The sequence below is a fragment of the Bos grunniens genome, chromosome 1 (assembly GCF_055505025.1).
Source record: "Bos grunniens cultivar Pamir isolate PY7600 chromosome 1, Bosgru_T2T1.0, whole genome shotgun sequence".
NCBI lineage: Eukaryota > Metazoa > Chordata > Mammalia > Artiodactyla > Bovidae > Bos > Bos grunniens.
Genome location: NC_141165.1, coordinates 26624502 through 26644250, shown reverse-complemented (window position 1 = coordinate 26644250; position 19749 = coordinate 26624502). Strand labels below are relative to the sequence as shown.

General features: G+C 41.7%; 1 protein-coding gene and 1 long non-coding RNA gene across 22 annotated transcripts in view; one reads left to right on the top strand and one right to left on the bottom strand.

Annotated features, from left to right (window-relative positions):
- Positions 1–16837, bottom strand: part of ARMC8 (armadillo repeat containing 8) — a 108890-nt gene extending 92053 nt beyond the window's left edge. For all 21 annotated transcript variants that reach the window (XM_086359576.1, XM_086360101.1, XM_086359748.1 and 18 more), the window contains exon 1: positions 16766–16837. In XM_086359576.1, the coding sequence (XP_086215702.1) occupies positions 16766–16810 (45 nt within the window). In that variant the 5' untranslated portion in view covers positions 16811–16837. The remainder of the gene's footprint in view (positions 1–16765) is intronic.
- Positions 16838–17239: 402 nt separating this feature from the next.
- Positions 17240–17720, top strand: LOC147379159 (uncharacterized). The gene is made up of 2 exons (XR_015148762.1): positions 17240–17378; positions 17475–17720. It is a non-coding gene; the product is annotated as an uncharacterized LOC147379159 (long non-coding RNA).
- The last annotated feature ends 2029 nt before the right edge of the window (positions 17721–19749 follow it).

The window sequence follows — 19749 nt, the reverse complement described above, 5'->3', positions numbered from 1 at the left end:
ACTCATATTCATGGTTAAAGCTTAATTATTCAGACAGATGGCTTCCCTGGTGGCTCAGATGGTAAAGAATCTGCCTGCAAAGTGGGAGACCTGGGTTCAGTTCCTGGGTTGGGAAAATCCTCTGCAGGAGGGCATGGTAACCCACTCCAGTATTCTTGCCTGGAGAATCCCCATGGACAGAGGAGCGTAGCAGGATCTCTTTGAGATCCCTAGGGTCTCAAAGAGTGAGACATGACTGAGTGACCAAGCATAGCACATTCAGAAAGATACCTGTCCTCACCTGATAACAGCCTTATTCTCAGAGCAAACTAAGCACTTAGCAAGAAGTAAGTATGCATTTGAGTGCTGAACTTAAAACTCTAACCTTTCATTACTTGAGATTTTTAAAAAACTTAAAAATGTAGAAATGAATCATTAAAAGCAATCATTAGTGCACTTTTTATTACTAACTTTCATTATAACTGCAGGTATAACAACAGACTCAGAAAATATTTGATCACAGTTAAGAATAGCAATACATAGGTCAAGGAGTAATCTTTTTTTTTTGGCCACAGTGCACAGCACACAGGATCTTAGTTCTCCAAAGAGAAATCAAACCCGCACGCACTGCAGTGCAGTGCAGAGTCTTAACCACTGGGGAAGTTCCAAGGAGTAGTCATCTCTAGTGTTCTCGTTCCCATACAACCAACCCAGAAAGAAAAGGTAGACAGAATATAAATATTTTTATAATACCTGATACTTGTTTAGCAAGTTATAGTTTACAAAGCACTTTCATATCTATTTTCTCATTTAATTCATGTGTTCTTTAGAAACTAAAATATTCTAATTCTCAATGGGGAATTCTGACCCCTAAGAAATGAATTTTAAACTGGTTATTGCCAATCAAACTTTAGTATGTCAATTATTCCACAAACTACTAGGAACTTCAAGATAAAATTATTCATAATGTTGATCATTCAGCATTGTCAGGGAAAACCTTAGTTTAGGGGAGAGATGAAAGGAATACAACCCCAAAAACAGAATGTCTGAGCTCTACAAAGATTCATTTAAAACCTATTTCATGCTGAAATTCAACATGTGAATATCTTTAATTTACTAGGTGCTGGTAACAGAGATAAGCTACAGTCCCTTACCCTCAAGGCATTCAACACAGAAAGGAAACAGGTAAGTAAGTTACAGTTGTTATTTCTACCAGAGGATAAGTATAACCATAAAAATGAACACAAAATAAAAAGAAAGTTGAAGATATAATTAACTGAAGTACAGAAGTTAGAGGTGGAATGGGAGATGGTATCTAAGCAGCAGGATGATTAATCTGAAAGACTAATATTATTGTTAGGTGAAAAGGGAAGAAAAAAAGACAAGGACTTGAGGTAGAGACCACAGCACACGCAAGAGTTCTGAAGCAATGTGGTGTGTTTGAGAAATGCAGTTTAGTACTACCGTGATTATAACATACACTCGGGACTACAAAAGAAAGCTAAAGTTGTACTCTTTAATTCAGTCAACAGTTAAACAACTACACAGCCTAGGCAATGACCAAAAAAAGCCCACCTTTGCAGAACTGACATTTCAGCAAGGGGAGTATGATAAAAAGCAATAAACATAGTAAATAAATGATGCCGGATATTAGAGGGCTATACATGCTATGGGGGGAAACGTTTAACAGCACATTTTATTTCCATCTCATACTATACACTTCACAAGCTGGGGGAAGGGAGGAGTGCAGAGGAGAAAGAGGAAGGCATACTAATACACACACATCACCAGAGAACTGTTCTCAACACGGATAGCACTACTGCCTAAAATGCGTTCTGTAAATCTATGGAAGTGATTTGGGACTGTCAGAACGACAGTGTATGCTACTAATATCTAATGGGCAAGGACCAAGGATGCTACATGTCCTGTGAGAGGGACAACAGGCCCACATTCCAAAAGACTTTCCATTATAGAGTCATGTCGCAAAATAAACTTTATTTTAATATCCTGAGCCTAGACTCTAACTCCATTTTACATACAAACACAATATATGTTCAGCATCTTTTTATTATAACATTTTCAAAAAATGCAATTCCCAAAAGAATATAGAAAAGGTTGGACTTGAACTTTGTCTTGTTAGGTACTTTACCAAAAGTACCTTTTGTTTCAGAAAGTCACATTAAAATTAATATCATTTATTATATTTAGGTAACCATCACATCATACCTATATCAATCTGTCATACAACAGTCATATTTATAGCTAAACTAACCTTACTTGCAAATACATCACCTCTTTATTTGGCTTCCTGGGTAGCTCAGCTCATAAAGAATCCACCCGCAATGCAGGAGACCCCAGCTAGATTCCCGGGTCAGGAAGTTCTTCTGGAGAAGGGATAGGCTGCCCACTCCAGTATTCTTGGGCTTCCCTGGTGGTTCAGACAGTAAAGAATCTGACTGCAATGCGGAAGACCTGCGTTCGATCCCTGGGTTGGGAAGATCCCCCGAAGGAGGACATGGCCACCCACTCTAGTATTCTTGCTTGGAGAATCCCCATGGACAGAAGAGCCTGGTGGGCTACAGTCCATGGGGTCTCAAGAGTAGGACATGACTTAGCACAGCACAGCACTACTTTATTACTTCTTCCCATTACCTGAGTATTTACTCATTTAAATGGCATAGTTTCCTACTCTTTCTCCCTTAACACAGCTGGGGCATCATGCCAACCCTTAAAAATTTACATGTGAGAACAGTTACTAATGAATTTCACTTCAGGAGAGCCAAAGAGGTGCTTCTAAATATGTTTTAAGAAGAGGGTGTGGAGTCTGGTAGAGTTGAGAATCACTAAATGAAACAGTTCTTAAAATTCCAGTCAACTGCGAGCTTCAGATCCTCTTCTCCATCCCAATTTAAAACCAAGATTTGATTTTCTGATGCCTCCAAAACTCTCAGTCCAAACAAATGCTTCCCAATTTTCTGAACTCCCAAATAACTGTACTGCTTAGATCAGTCACAGATTCACAATTATTCATTTTAAAGTCCAAGAAAACTTGATGTGTTTGTGCACGCATGTGTGCTAAGCCCCTTCACTCGTGTCCGACTCTTTGCGACCCTATGGACTGTAGCCGGCCAGGCTCGTCTGTCCATGGGATTCTCCAGGGAAGAATCCTGGAGTGGGTTGCCATGCCCTTCCCCAGGGGATCTTCCCGACCCCAGGGATCGAACCAGTGTCTCTTAGGTCTCCTGCATTGGCAGGTGAGTTCTTTACCATTAGCACCACCTGGGAAGTCCCTGATGTGTTTGTATAGTATCACTAAAGAGATCCGGGCTGTCACAATCCAGAACATCAGAAATCTGGTACTTTGAAATTTTACTCAACTGTGCTTTACTATCAAATCATATGTCACCCCTTCCCCATGTTTTGACTGTGTTCTGGTGAGATAAAGTCACAATATCCTAAATACTGCCTCATTGCTGCTTGAAGAGTTCTAGTGACACTGTATTTCTCTGCCATAATTTCACCATTAAAGAAAACTAACTGCTGGAGAATTTTTTTCCCTAATATTGATGGGGTAAAATTTACCTCCCTCTGAAACAGTACAAAAAAGGATAATATCAACAGTTCAGTTCAGTTGCTCAGTGGTGCCTGACTCTTTGCGACCGCATGAACTGCAGCACACCAGGCCTCCCTGTCTTTCACCAACTCCCAGAGTTTACTCAAACTCATGTCCATCGAGTAGGTGATGCCATCCAACCATCTCATCCTCTGTCGTCCCCTTCTCCTCCCGCCTTCAATCTGTCCCAGTATCAGGGTCTTTTCAAATAAGACAGTTCTTCGAATCAGGTGGCCAAAGTATTGGAGTTTCAGCTCCAATCAACAAAGACTGACCTTTTCCTTGCAGCTATCATACCCTCCTGTGTATTAAAAAATTCCCACCTGCCTCCAAAAGGAAGAAAAATTAGAAGAAAATGCCTAAGTAAACTCAAAATTTCATACATATTTTGGTTTTTCTTTTACTTTTCTGTATTCTAGTAAACTTTTAGCCTGATTAGACTCAATCAGGTTCTCATTCAATTTTTGCAGACCTATCACATAGTATTTTTTAAATTACTTTTATCTTTACTTTTTAAAAAATCATGGGATTCATTCTTTGGTGATTCTAGAAGTTTGAAGCATCCTCCCTCCCAAAATTCACCAAAGCCCTTCTTTTCTGCAGTCTCTAGCAACTTTCAAAGTTTATAAAATGGCACTTGAGTCTGGCCAGATCCCATCTGCATAGAATATAACGTACTTATGACAACCAAAATTCCTAGAATTTAATCTGTTTCAATCTCATAAACACAATCATGAAAATACTTAAATATGTAATTGTTAACTTAACCTACTTGGATAAGAGGCAGCCTGCTGCTGCTGCTGCTGCTAAGTTGCTTCAGCTGTGTCCGACTCTGTGCAATCCCATAGATGGAAGCCAACCAGGCTCCCTCTTAGTAAATGATTAAGACTGAAAATCAGATTTTACATGTTAAAAGAACTTATTTTAAAATAATTAGCAAATAAGTCAGTACTCACAGAAAGTCTGCAAATAAAATACTAAAATGTAAGGTCGTGCACACAAAAAATATTTTTCTAATTACATGTTTGGAAACCTGACTCTGACACTTTATAGATGATAGTATATGACAGTGGACAGGTCAACCTCTCTGGTTCTCAGTTTTTCCCAATAAGAAAGTGACTAGGACAAACTAAAGACTGTCTGCAAGCTTCTTTCACACCAAGACTCCATAATTTTACTCACACAAAGAGGATTCTTTTTCACAACAGGAAAATCAGATGACAGTTTAAAAGAAATATGAAGAACAGCCTCTACTTTTTCTGTGAAAGTGAAGTCACTTAGTCGTGTCCGACTCTTTGTGACCCCATGGACTGTTGCCTACCAGGCTCCTCCATCCATGGGATTTTCCAGGCAAAAGTACTGGAGTGGGGTGCCATTTCCTTCTCTCCTGCATTGTAGGCAGACGCTTTACTGTCTGAGCTACCAAAAAAGCCCACTTTTTCTGTAGTGAGTTTCTAATGTAATAAAATATTATTACAGCTCTTGCATATAGGTGGTCTGAAGAACTGGAAGCAATTTAATATGCATACTGCAATGTTTATCTTTTTAAAGTATGGTACAAATCACAAACAGCTATTTGAACAGCTCAGTTCAGTTCAGTCGCTCAGTCGTGTCCAACTCTGTGACCCCATGGACTCCAGTACACCAGGCTTCCCTACCCATCACCAACTCCCGGAGCTTACTCAAACTCATGTCCATTGAGTTGGTGATGCCACCCAACCATCTCATCCTCTGTTGTCCCCTTCTCCTCCCGCCTTCAATCTTTCCCAGCATCAGGGTCTTTTCTAGTGAGTCAGTTCTTTGCACCAGGTGGCCAAAGTACTGGAGTTTCAGCTTCAGCATCAGTCCTTCCAATGAATATTTAGGACTGATTTCCTCAGGATGAACTGGTTGGATCTCCATGCAGTCCAAGGGACTCTCAAGAGTCTTCTTCAACACCACAGTTCAAAAGCATCAATTCTTCAGCACTCAGATTTCTTTACATATTTGAGTCTAGATGATTTTTAAGATTCCTTCTCACTATTAAATTATATTCATTTACTCTTCAATGTAGACAAAAATGTCTGAAGACTGAGGGCCAAAAAGAGATCCCTCTGGATAGAATAAATGAATCATGTGAGGATTTATGGTGCCAAACAGGAGAATCTGGAAGTTCAAGGGAGCAAGAACCTTCTCATTGGAGTGACAAGGGTTGTGAGGAGTTTTACAGAGATTGAGACATTCTCTGGGTTGGCAAAGGTTTATTTAGATGCCTTCTAAAATGTTAAGATAGCCCAGGAAATCCACTAGGGTGCACTGAAATGCTGACTTCTCAATCCTGACATAACAGAATGAGGCTACTCAGACATGGGTGTGATATTGTCCTAGACCATAAAAATAGTTTGAATTATTCTTCAAGACTACAGTCATGTAATGACGTAGAGATCCAGGGTACCATCTTTCATGGTACACCTCAGAAGTGACACAGTCCAGACAGGCTACCTGTCTCCTTATTTAAAAAAGGGGGGGGAAAAGGGCTTTCTTTGTTTCAGTTTTAGAGGCAGTAAATACCTTTGCCTTGGAGCTATCCATGGTGCTTGACCCATACTCAGTCTGTCTCTTCTAGCAATTGGTGTGTTAACTTTTGGATCATAGTACCACTCAGGATCTGCCTGACCATCATCCACATTGAGGTCTGTGACTATTATGCCAATATCATGAGCCACTTGTAATTTCAATCTATTCCACTTTGCCTGTGTCCAGGCCTTACTTACGGAGAAGGCGATGGCACCCCACTCCAGTACTCTTGCCTGGAAAACCCATGGACGGAGGAGCCTAGTAGGCTGCAGTCCATGGGGTCGTGAAGAGTCGGACACAACTGAGCGACTTCACTTTCACTTTTATGCATTGGAGAAGGAAATGGCAACTCACTCCAGTGTTCATGCCTAGAGAATCCCAGGGACGGGGGAGCCTGGTGGGCTGCTGTCTATGGGGTCGCACAGAGTCGGACACGACTGAAGTGACTTAACAGCAGCCGCAGCAGCAGACCTTACTTTGTCCTACTGAAATTTCTCACTTAGCTCTGTCTCCCAGGTCTGCTACAACAAAGTCCTTTCTGTAGATACAGTACACCTTGGGGAAGATCACTGGTATATTCTGGGAAAAAGATTATAGTTCTTCAGAGCCAAGTCTCCCACATGGTACCTTACATGACTTTTAAAACCTTGTATTATAATTTGTTACCATTCTAAAATTATTTTAGATGAGTTTTAAATTTTGTGATATGTTTTTCTGACTGACTGGAATGAATAAAGAATAGGAACTGTTAACTCAAGATTTTTGTGTGGGTTTCAGGGAATTTATGAGCCTCTTGAAATTATGTGATTCTTTAGGCAGATGCATGTTTTTCTGGGGAAGATGGTGTTGAGCCTCTTAAACCTAAAAGGCTAGGATCCATAGATCAATGTACTGATGATTCCCAATAATAATCATCTCCCCAGGTGTAAGCACTAGACCTTTATGTATGTTCAATCACTCAATCATGTCCAACTCTTCATGACCGCATGAACTGTAGCCTGCCAAGCTCATCTGTCCACAGAATTTTCCCAGCAAGAATATTGGACTTGGTTGCCATTTTCTTCTCCAGGGAATCTTTCCAACCCAGGGATCAAACCCATGTCTCCTGCATGGCCTGCATTGGGAGGCAGATTCTTTACCACTGTGCCACCTGGAAAGCCCATTAGACCTTTATCAGTTCAGTTCAGTCGCTCAGTCATGTCCAACTCTTTGCGACTCCATGAACTGCAGCATGCCAGGCCTCCCTGTCCATCACCAACTCCCGGAGTTCACTCAAACTCACATCCATCGAGTAGGTGATGCCATCCAGCCATCTCATCCTCTGTCGTTCCCTTCTCCTCCTGCCCCCAATCCCTCCCAGCATCAGAGTCTTTACCAATGAATCAACTCTTCACATGAGGTGGCCAAAGTACTGGAGTTTCAGCTTTAGCATCATTCCTTCCAAAGAAATCCCAGGGCTGATCTCCTTCAGAATGGACTAACGGTTGGATCTCCTGGCAGTCCAAGGCACTCTCAAGAGTCTTCTTCAACACCACAGTTCAAAAGCATCAATTCTTCAGCGCTCAGCTTTCTTCACAGTCCAACTCTCACATCTATACATGACTACTGGAAAAACCATAGCCTTGACTAGACAGACTTTTGTTGGCAAAGTAATGTCTCTGCTTTTGAATATGTTATCTAGGTTGGTCATAACTTTCCTTCCAAGGAGTAAGCATCTTTTAATTTCATGGCTGTAATCATAAACCTTTATATCTGTAGTTTAATAAAGAATGGGTTAACCGAAAAGTTCATTCAGGTTTTCCATTCCTGAATGAACTTTTTGGTCAGCCTAGTATATTCAGTCTTTCTTCCAGTTCCTGGCACAAAGCTCCTGAAACTCTTGAAAAGTTTCCTGCGTTATATGAGTATCTTTACTTATTCATAAGGCATCCCTTTCAAGAGCTTATGCTAATGAATAATCAGGCTGGGGCCCTAGACAGCCTCAAGTTGGGACTGGTTACCAGAAAGACCAAGTGATTAGAGGGCTGGAACTTTCAGTCCCAGCCACCAACCTCTGGGAAATGGGAGAGAGGGAGGCTGGAGATTAAAGCTCTATAAACATTCCTAAATAAAATGTGATGAGTTTCCAGGTAGGTGAATGGATCCACAGTCCAGGAAGATTTTGCACCCCAGTTCCACAGGGACAGAAGTTCCTGAACTTGGGACCTTTCTAGATCTTGACCTATGTACCTCTTCACCTGGCTATTCATCTATCCTTTAAAATAAACTGGTAAACATAAGTAAATGTTTTGCTGAGTTTTGTGAACCATTCTGACAAATAACTGAATCCAAGAAGGGAGTAGTACAATCCCTTGATTATATCTGGTCAGTCAGAGGACAGGATAACAATGTGGACTTGCAACTGCTGTCTGAAGCAGGGTCAGTCTTACAGGACTTAACCTGTGGAATCAAATACTATTTTCAAGTAAACAGTATCAGAACTGAGCTAAACTGTAGGGCACCCAGCTGATATCCACAGAGGACTAGAGAAAACTGCCTGGTGCTGTGGAAAACATTCCAGAATATCCAACTGCCTATTGGACACCTCTAAATGAATTTCCAGAAAACGCAGCATGTCCAAAATGAAACTCATTTTTCTTCCTTATTCCTCTAACACAGGCTTCCCTGGTAGCTCAGCTGGTAAAGAATCTGCCTACAGTGCAGGAGACCCTGGTTCGATTCCTAGGTTGGGACGATCTGCTGGAAAAGGGATAGGCTACCCATTCCAGTATTCTTGGGCTTCCCCGGTGACTCAGCTGGCAAAGAATTCATCTGTAATGTGGGAGACCTGGGTTTGATCCCTGGGTTGGGAAGATTCCCTGGAGAAGGGAACAGCTACTCACTGCAGTATTCTGGCTTCCATGGACTGTATAGTCTATGGGGTCGCAAAGAGTCGGATGAGACTGAGAGAGTTTCACTTTCACTTTCGTCTAACATGTTCTGCTTCTAATCCTCACCATATCAGTAGAGGATACCACCTAGATATAAAGCTAAAAATCTTGCCAATCATACTTGATCATGATTATGACTCTCCTTTTCTTCATTCCCCTTATTCAATCAGTCATGTCTTACAACTTATTGAAAGCCTAATAAATTCTTCCTGAAACAAAAGAATTGTGTATTCTGTAATCATTTTGCAGGTGGTAAAGACTTCCAAATATTAATAGATTCTACAGGCTGGAATCTGAACTTTTCATTTTTAATAGAAAGCACAACTCTGTCTCATCATTCCCCTCCCCCAATAACTTTTTTATGACTATACCAGAGAATGCAGCTAATTCTTTATTCTTCTGAGTTTATGAAATGAGATCAAAACAGTTTTCTTTTACCGAAGTGACAAGTGGGAGCTGTTTCTGCAAAACAGCTCTTATTTGGAATACTTTTCATTCCTATCTAAACAGTCCTAAGGATCACAGCACTACTGCTCAGTGAGGGTAGGTGTTCTCCAATTTCCAGATAATAACAGAAATCCTTCTTTGTCAATAATTCCATACCTTTACTTAGAAGCCAACACGATACACAGCACTGCAAAACAACTGTCGAAATCAAAAAGATAAAAATCAAAGTAACTGAAATTCCTGGCTCTTGGCACTACTTTAAAAATTCTTGGTAAGAATGGGAGGAAATAAGACCAGATCTCCAAGTGAAACTGGAAGACCCTACCTAATTCTTGGTAAAGCATAAATGACTTCTTGACCATTTGATGTCTGAATTCAGGTGGCAATCTTTCCTTAAAAAGATAGCAAGATGTCCAGAAACATACAATGAGCATCTTCGGTTCTTCACACATTCCCATTAAAGATTAGGAAGTTCATACTGATTTTTTTTTAGCACCAACTCCTGACATACCCTGTCTTCACAGGTGTTTTGTAAACAAAGAGAAAACTTTAAAATGAGCTTACGAGATTTTACTTTGCATTTGCTACTAAAAACCAAGAGAGACCAAATTCATACTTATAGGATGGTTGGGCTTAACTTCACAGAAAAGAACAACTTTTTAAAACTCTTGTCAGTTGTCCATGTAAAAAAGTAAATCACTATGCACTTTAAGACCAACTAATGTTTATAATCATCAAGAACAGAACAAAATCAAGGAATATCCAGACTTGGAATATCCTATACAGTTCAAATAGCTGCTTGTCAAATAGGCATAATGGCACTGGAAAAAGAATGTAAGGAAGGTCTTAGCTGTCTCTGCAGCCTACATTATGATTCAAAGGTATTTTATCATTTTGTCTCTCAAACCATTACAAAGTGACCAAAGTGTAATCATCCTCTTAACAGGGTCTTTCAAAAAGCATAAATTTTCATTTTAAGTCCAGTTATCAATTAAAAAAAAACGGATCATGCTTTTGATGTTATATCTAAGAATTTGTTACCAAACCCAAGGTTCTGGAAATTTTCTGTTTATTCTAGAAGTTTTATTTTATATTTTACAATTAAATCTATGATCCATTTTGAATTAATTTCTGGTGTGAAATTGAGATCAAAGTTCATTTTCTAAACTATGTTTAAGAGGATGAAAAGATAAGCTACACACTGGGAGAAAATATTCTTGAAGTATCTATCTGACCAAGTACTCATATCTAGAATATACAAAGAACTTTCAAAACCCTACGGTCAAAAACCAAATAGTCCAATTAGAAAGTGTGCAAAAGGACATGAAAAAATACTTCACTAAAATATTTTATTCATATTTCAATAAAATACAAATGGCAAGTAATGAAAATATTACTAAAAATGTATATTAAGACCATGATGAGATATCACTATACATCTATTAGAACAGCTAAAATAAAAACTAATGCCAAATGCTAGTGATCATACAAAGAAACTGGGTCTTTCCTATGTTACTGGTGGGAATGTAAAATGGTACAGTCACTCTGGAAAAGTTTGTCAGTTTAAGAACTAAACATACATTGACCACAGAACCTAAAATTGCGCTACTGGGCATTTATCTCAGAGATACAAAAAGTTATGTCCACGGAAAAGCCTGTACCTGTTTGTTCATTGCAGGCTTTAACAGCCAAAAACTGCAACAACCGAAATTTCTAATAGGAGAACAGTTAAGCAACCTATCTTTCAGACATCCATATCATAAATCCATATCATGGGATACTACTCAGCAATTAAAAGGAAGAAACTATTGACACATCTACAACAGCTTAGATGGATCTCCAGGGCATTATGTTGAACGACAAAACCCAATCTCAAAAGGTCACACGCCATATGACTCCACTTATGTAACACTATAGAAAAATGACAAAACCACAGAGATGGAGAAGAGATTAATTGTTGCCCAGGGTTAGAGATACCAGGTGTGGGGGAGTAGGAAGGTGTGACTGCAAAAAAGTAGCATGAGGGAGATCTTGACCATGTTGTTACACAAATATACACATGTGATAACATGATAGAGAGGTACATACATATTTATACCAATAACGGTTATGTGGTTTTGATATTATATAATAGTTAAATAAAATGTGACCAAAAGGGGGAACTGGGCATAGTATACATAACGATCTCTTTGTACTTTCTTTGCAACTTCCTGTGAATCTGTAGCTATCTCAAAATAAAAACTTTTAAAAAATGCAATCAATGTAAAATCACCCAAAAGTTTGGGAAAATGTATAAATGTGTTGAAAACAGTGACATTGTAATGCTAAATGCAAACGAAAGAGGGATAGGGTGATCATGGCTATGACCAAGAAAGACACCTGGAGATTTCCTCCAATTCCTCCAAATACACAGTTCAATCAAATATTTATTGAGAATCTAGCATACAAAAAACATAGTGTTATAAAGAGTGAAAGTGTGTTAGTGGCTCAGTTGTGTCCAACTCTTTGCCACCACATTGACTGTAGCCTGCCAGGTTCCTTTGTGCAGGTTCTCCAGGCAAGAATACTGGAGTGCCATGCCCTCCTCCAGGGGATCTTCCCCACCCAGGGATCGAACCTGGGTGTCCAGCATTGCCGTCAGATTCTTCACTGTCTGAGACACCAGGGAAGATCTATAAAGAGTAGCTAGATTAAAAAGAAGGAAAGGTCCAGCATTTACCTCTGAATTACTTTACTCTCTAAGAAGATAAAACAGAATAATTACTAAAAGCCTCAGGGCCTCTGCAACACAAGTTTCCTTTGCCTGGAATCAGTTCAGTTCAGTTGCTTAGTCATGTCCAACTCTTTATGACCCCGTGGACTGCGGCACACCAGGCCTCCCTGTCCATCACCAATTCCCGGAACTTACTCAAACTCATGTCCATCGAGTCGGTGATGCCATCCAACCATCTCATCCTCTGTCACCCCCTTCCCTTCACTCTTTCCCAGCATCAGGGTCTTTTCTAATGGGTCAGTTCTTTGCATCAGGTGGCCAAAGTACTGGAGTTTCAGCTTCAGCATCAGTCCTTCCAATGAATATTTAGGACTCATTTCCTTTAGGATTGACTGGTTTGATCTTGCTGTCCAAGGGACTCTCAAGAGTTTCTCCAATACCACAGTTTAAAAGCATCAATTATTCAACACTCAGCTTTCTTTACAGTCCAACTCTCACATCCATACATGACTACTGGAAAAACCATAGTTTTGACTAGACAACCTTTGTTGGCAAAGTAATGTCTCTGCTTTTTAATATGCTGTCTCGGTTGGTCATAGCTTTTCTTCAAAGAAACAAGTGTCTTTTAATTTCATGGCTGTCACCATCTGCAGTGATTCTGGAGCCCAAGAAAATAAAATTTGTCACTGTTTCCATTGTTTTCCCATCTATTCATCATAAAGTAATCTTAGTTTTTTGAATGTTGAGTTTTAAGCCAACTCTTTCACTCTCGTTCACTTTCATCAAGAGCCTCTTTAGCTCTTCTTTGCTTTCTGCCATAAAGTGAAAGTCACTCAGTCATGTCTGACACTTTATGACCCCATGACATAGAATTCTCCAGGCCAGAATACTGGAGTGGGTAGCCTTTCCTTTCTCCAGGGGATCTTCCCAACCCAGAGATCGAACCCAGGTCTCCAGCATTGCAGGCAGATTCTTTACCAGCTGAGCCACAAGGGAAGCCCAAGAATACTGGGTGGGTAGCCTATCCCTTCTCCAGTGGATCTTCCCAACCCGGGAATTGAACCCGGGTCTCCTGCATTGCAGGTGGATTCTTTACCAACTGAGCTATCAGGGAGGTGATGTCATCTGCGTATCTGAGGTTATTGATATTTCTCCTGGCAATCTTGATTCCAGCTTGATTTCAATCTTAATTTCAGCTGGATTCCAGCTTGCCTGGAATGCTCTTGTTTTTCTAGTTAGTTCTTACTTGTCCTTGAACTATTAGCTCATTGTCACTCCTTCAGGGAAACCTTTCCTAGCTCACTGACCTCTATATTTGAACACATTCCTCTATTACATGCTGGTACAGCATCCTATATTTTTCATTCGTAACACTAATCATCGTTCACAAAGACCTCTGTGACATTTTGATCTATGACATCTCTCCCCCATTAGACTCATCTCCAAAAAGGCAGAGACAGTCTGTGCAGTTCACCACTGTATTCTCAAACCCAATGCCATGCTCGGCAAATGACAAAAGCTCAAAATATGTTACATATAAAGCTAGAATTCATGTGTGCAAATGGGCAGGCAGACAAGGGCTACTGAGGTTTGTAAGAATCCGAGATCACTCTAACTTGAGAAAGACATTTTATATGGGATAGGAGGTTCATGCAGAGGATAAAGAATCTTATATCCAAAGCTGAATAGGAATAGCATCCTTTCATCAACAGGAATCCACTGAAGAATTGAAACAAGGAAACTGTGTGTCCTGTGTGCTAGGAAAATTAATGTGGAGAACTGGACTACTAGAGGCAGTAAAAACTATTAGAGGCAGTAAAATAAATGGCAAGGAACTGTGGTAATGCAGGCATAAAATGATGAGGTCCTGAAAGAGAAGACGGTCACAGGAACAGACAGATGTGCAAAACACTGAGAATGAAGAGCCAAAAGAACTTAAGGACTGATTAGCTTCAGGGGCATGAAAGAGGGAAGAGTCAAAGATGATTCAAGCGGTTTAATGGTGAGTGATTCATGAAAGACAGTACCATTAACAGAAATGGGAAGTCAGGACTAAGTTCTCTTAGGAGAAGGAATGTGCTTTGTTGGAAGTGATGGCTAACATCCACACAACTGAACACATGAGACCAGATGGAGGACAGTCAAGGCTGACAATGTAGATGTGTGAGTTGACTACAGGTAACGTTTTAGAATGAATGAGATCTCTCAGAGAGGTTGTGGTTAGTCGCTCAGTTATGTCTGACTCTTTGTGACCCCATGGACTGTATCCCACCAGGCTCCTCTGTCTATGGAATTCTCCAGGCAAGAATATTGGAGTGGGTTGCCATTCCCTTCTCCAGGGGATCTTCCCAACCCAGGGATCGAACCCAGGTCTCATGCATTGCAAGTAGATTTCTTTACCATCTGAGCCACCAGAGAGGAGAAGATATAAAGGGCCTTGAAGGGAAATTCTCTAAACCATTTGATCTGCCCCTGGTGTGAATTATGTTTTTCAAGCTATGGAGTCATTCAGACCAGTGAGTTCCCTGAGGGTACAGCTGAGCTCAATCGTGCATTCCCTAAAGCATACATTAAACAGTGTTGTACACAGCTTGTGCAAAATAAGTAGCCTATTAAAGGGGTCAATTATTTTCAAGATAATTTTTGATTATTAATTCCTGTTCCATCTGCATTTTGTATTTCAAAAAGTGGTGCCCTAGGTAGAACTTTGAAAGATCCAGGCTTCAGTTGAAATTATTATTATCAATAAGGTTAGACAGTTTAAATCATTTATCCAAAGCTCCGATTTCCCAAGGCTCCAGAACTGATGAACTGAAAGACCAGACCCTGAGACTCTGAAAACCTTAAAACAACAACAATAACAACAACAACAACAATAACAGGTGGTTGGAGGCGGAGGGGAAGAGAGGCCCAGTGAGACTGGGGCTAAAGCAAATCCCAACTAGAAGTACAGAACACTCTTCAAGAAGTTTTTGCACAAAGTTTAATAGGAAACATTACTAAGGGAGTGAAAACAAAACAAAACAAAAAATTCAACTGTACGCTACATGAGTTGAAAACGTACAAAAATAAAGACGCTTCAAGTGAAGTTAAGGATAAATGAGAATAATTAAAGGGAATTGAGAAAAGCGACTTAAAAACAACAGCATAATGACGGAAAAGTCATTGGCCTGTTCGCCCATAAAATGTTCCTAGGTGTCAGTCAGAGGTGTGGTAACTGAATTTAAATTCAATGCTTAGGTGAACATTATTTCCCCAGTCACAGTTAAAAAAATTTTTTAAGGGATTACTAAAATGGATCAGAGAAAATATTTCTGTACGGCTTCCCTCCTTACAAAAAAATTATCAAGGTAGAATATACCACAATTCTGTAACTGCAACAATGTTCTAACTGCAACAATGCTCTAAAGCGAATTGTTGCAAACGTGCTAACTGCTAAGATAGGTGAGTGTGTTTATGGGAGAAGTCACCGAAGAGAAAAGAAACCAGTTGAAGCCACAGACTCACGGAACCTGACAAGTCATCTACAATCCAGCCACCCTCTCAACATCGGATTGACTTCCACGACAAATCTAAAAGATGGTCAACCAGTCTTTGCCGGCTGGTTTCCAACTACAACAAATGGGCCTCTGGTAAACTGACTTTTCTCAGTTGCACAGCTCTCATTTGTTGCAAAACCCTTCTAAGGTACCTTCTAGTAACTTTCACCCCTGGTCCTGGTTCCCTCAAGAGCAACACAGTACACGATGAAAATCGCGTTCTGGTTTTATTTTTAAACTTCAACAAGCAAACTAGGTTTGCTTTCTGGCATGTCAATACATTCCTTTTTTTAAACATTTGACTCCCCTTGAAGGAAAAAGGAATGCCAGGCACAGGTTCCTTCAGACTCACAGGGCTGAGACCTCCACAGCAGAGCGGAGAAAGGGAGCTTAAAGAACTACACACACTAGGAGACGTTGCAACTGATATGAAATCCCCGTTGCCAAGAAGCAAGCAGCTCCAGCCCGTGACCAGGTGCTGGGAAGAGATAGAAGCCACACAGATCTGGCGTGGTAGCTCCAAGCCTGTGGGGGCCAAGAACCCTCTATCTCTTTTTGCCACAGCGGCCGGGGGGAGGGGTGGCTAAGTGGGCACTCATCTCCAGGTCAGCGGCAAGCCCGGCGCCTCACGGAGCAGAGTGCTCGGCCCCGGGGAACCGGCATCGCTAAGAGGAGGGCTCGGTGAAACAACTGGCAAAGCCCAAGCCGCGCCGCTGGGCCAGCTGCCCGTATGCCCAACCACCCCGCCCGCCGGACGCCGTCCTGAGAACCGGCACCGGTGAGCGCTCCGGGAGTTGGAGACGTCTCGAGCTCGGCTGGGATCCAGTCTATCCCGCCCGCCCACCCTCTCTCACTCCCCGGCCCAGAGCTGAGCCAGAGGCCACCCCAAGGGGTGGTGCCCAAGAGGCAGACGGCGTTGGTGGTGAATGGCGCGGGCTGGGCCCGAGCTCCCGCGCGGGCAAGCGAGCGGCTGCGGCGGGTCACTCACCGAGAGGACGCTCATGCGGATTGGGGTCTCCAACAGGCACGCCATCTTGAGCCTTCCCACCCGGCTGCAGCCGGCGCCGGCGCGGGGGCCGGCACTTTCGACAGCCTACTACTGGGCCAACCACAGGTACTTCTGCAGAAAGTCAGGCAGGTAGACGAGAACAGACCACCCTCTAGACACCGCTGAACTATGGCCAAAGCCCGCAGAGGGACGAGCAATGGGAAACCGCGCCAGGGGCCTCCTTACGAATCGTCCTCTCAGAAACGGCAGCTACTCTCAGCCTGGGTTAGAGATGGGCAGCAGTTCCCGCATGCGCAAAGAAGACCTGCCGGCCCCACCTGCGGCTCGCGGAGGGAGGAGCGTCAGGGGCGGAGTCGGGAGCTTCATAGATTGATTCGTTACAATTTCTTGAGTTCCCGTTCTCATTATCCCAAAAGACTGGTGTGTGGAGCCACCTACATAATTTGAAGTTCACTTTCACATTCATTATCTCACTCCTTCTTTGCACCAAACTCCTAGCGTCGTTATTATCTCCATCTTACAGGAGAAACTGTGATCCCAGAGCCAAGTGTTCTGCCACCAGTAAGAGTATTTCACGATCCGACGCTGAAGGGTGAACTGTTTCAGCATTTTCCGACTCTTTATTCTAGTGTAAAGAATAGATACTCTAGAGCCAGAACGCCTGAATTTATTCCTTGCTGTTTCACAGAGCTGCATTACCTGGGCATCTCCCATGCTTCAGTTTCCTCCTGTGTCAAATAAAGGGTTAGAAGAATGGAAAATGTAAAGCTCTTACAACATGCCTGAGACATAGAAAGCGCTGTATATGTGTTAGCGTTTCTCGAGCCTCTGAGTCAAGTAGAAAAAAAAAAAAAAAAAATGGGGGCAAGAATCTGACTAATTCACACTACCGCTCTGATCGTTGAAGCCAAATAAAAATATGCTTCTAATTCTATTTTCTGACTGACGAGTTCAGCTCTCTCATTCCATTTGTGTGGTTGTGTATATATGTGGACAAAGCTGCTCTGGATTTGGCTGAACAGGTTTCAACTTCATGCTGTTCGCAACCAGCGAGGTTTTCACAGCATGATTGCAATGAACCTATTATATTACTCGTCCTTATGCCATTGCTGAAGACACTCCCTAACGCAGGCTGGTATTACCTCTCCCCTGGACTAGGATAATAGCCTTCCCATGGAGGTTGTAGCTCTAGCGTAGCTTTCACTTTGCTCCTCACTGTTTTCCTATCTTATCCCTGTATTTGGTTTCCAAATTTATTGTGGTACTAATCATTCTTGCTTGTGGGCCAGTGTTCCCTCACTGTTGACCTTCTAGAAAGCAGGGATTTCATTTTAGGTTTTCTTCCTGCCGCAACACTATTCCCCAAATTTCATTACCCTGCATACCACCCACACAATGTTTGCCAATCTGCACCCAGGTATTATTCCCTCAATGTTTTTCTTTAAAACCAATTTCAACTCATTAATTTTAGCCTCATCCTAAACCATAAGGCTCTGAAAAGTCAAGTATATTTTTAGTCTAGTACACATTAACATAATAACTACAAAAATGTTTAAATGTCCATCATGTATCACCTAGGACCATATCATATACCACTACAAACCACAAAAGAGCAGATCATAGCCCTTGTACAGAGCGTGCCTGCTAAGCTACTTCAGTCGTGTCCAACTGTGCGACTTTATGGACTGTAGGCTGCCAGGCTCCTCTGTCCACAGGATTCTTCAGGCAAGAAAACCATGCCCTCCTCCAGGTGGCTTAGTTTGGGCACTCCCAAAGGTAGATCTTGGGGACAGTGATTTGGGTGCAGCTAGTTTATTTAGAAAGGGTTTCCGTGGAACAGAATTGATGGATCAACAAGAGTGGGACAAGAAAGAAGAAAAAGTCGGTGTAAGGGTCTATTGTTGAAGTCACTGCTTATTCCTTAAGGACCCCTGAAAAACTTATAGCATGCCTCCAATCCTGGATAGCCATCGTGAGGTTGGAGCATTAATTCACCACTCCCATCCTGTACTAAGAGTTTCCCACAGCTTTTAATTCTCTACCCTCCTGGATTGTACTTCTGCATAGAACAGAGAGGGCTTCCCTAACCTGATGTAGAAAAGCAGAATGTGAAGGCTCACATTTAGGGTAGAATGCAGAGAACATTTCCCTAATGGGTCAGCTGTAAAGAATCCACCTGCAGTGCAGGAGATGAAGGAGTCATAGGTTTGATCCCTGGGTCGGGGAGTTCCTCTGGAGGAGGGCCTGACAACCCACTCCAGTATTCTTGCCTGGAGAATCCCATGGTCAGAGGAGGCTGGTGGGTTACAGTCCATGGGGTCACAAAGAGTTGGACATGACTGAAGCTGCATGCATGCATTTAGATAGCATACATCTAAACTTGCAATAGAACCCTCATTACAACTGTGGCTAAAATCAAAGCATCCAGGCTTTTCTGTTTTATTTCCAGAATATGACACGACTGTTTTATAGGAAGGAAGTATTGATTAGCAAAGCCCTAAGCTCTGAGATCAGGCATCCCATTTCTAGTCCAAAAGTGAGAGGAGAAGGGGATGACAGAGGATGAGATGGTTGGATGGCATCACCAACTCAATGGACATGAGTTTGAGTAAGCTCTGGGAGTTGGTGATGGACAGGAAAGCCTGGCATGCTGCAGTCCACGGGCCCATAGTCAGACATGACTAAGCAATTGAACTGAGCTGAAGTGAATCATAAGTACGTCCTTCAAACCTAAATAATGAGTAGAAATTGAGGGGTAATTTAAAAAATTTGTTTCAGCCTCCATGGAACAGCAACAACAAAACAGTTAACTTTGGGAACAGCCACACAGACTCCTCAACACACAGGAATGAAATTTCAGCCCATCCTTCCCTTTCTCAAAGCAGTATTAATTTATGAAAAAAATCACAACAAAGTGTGAGTTTAATAAAGAAAAAGTAGGAATACACAACAGAAGATAAGGG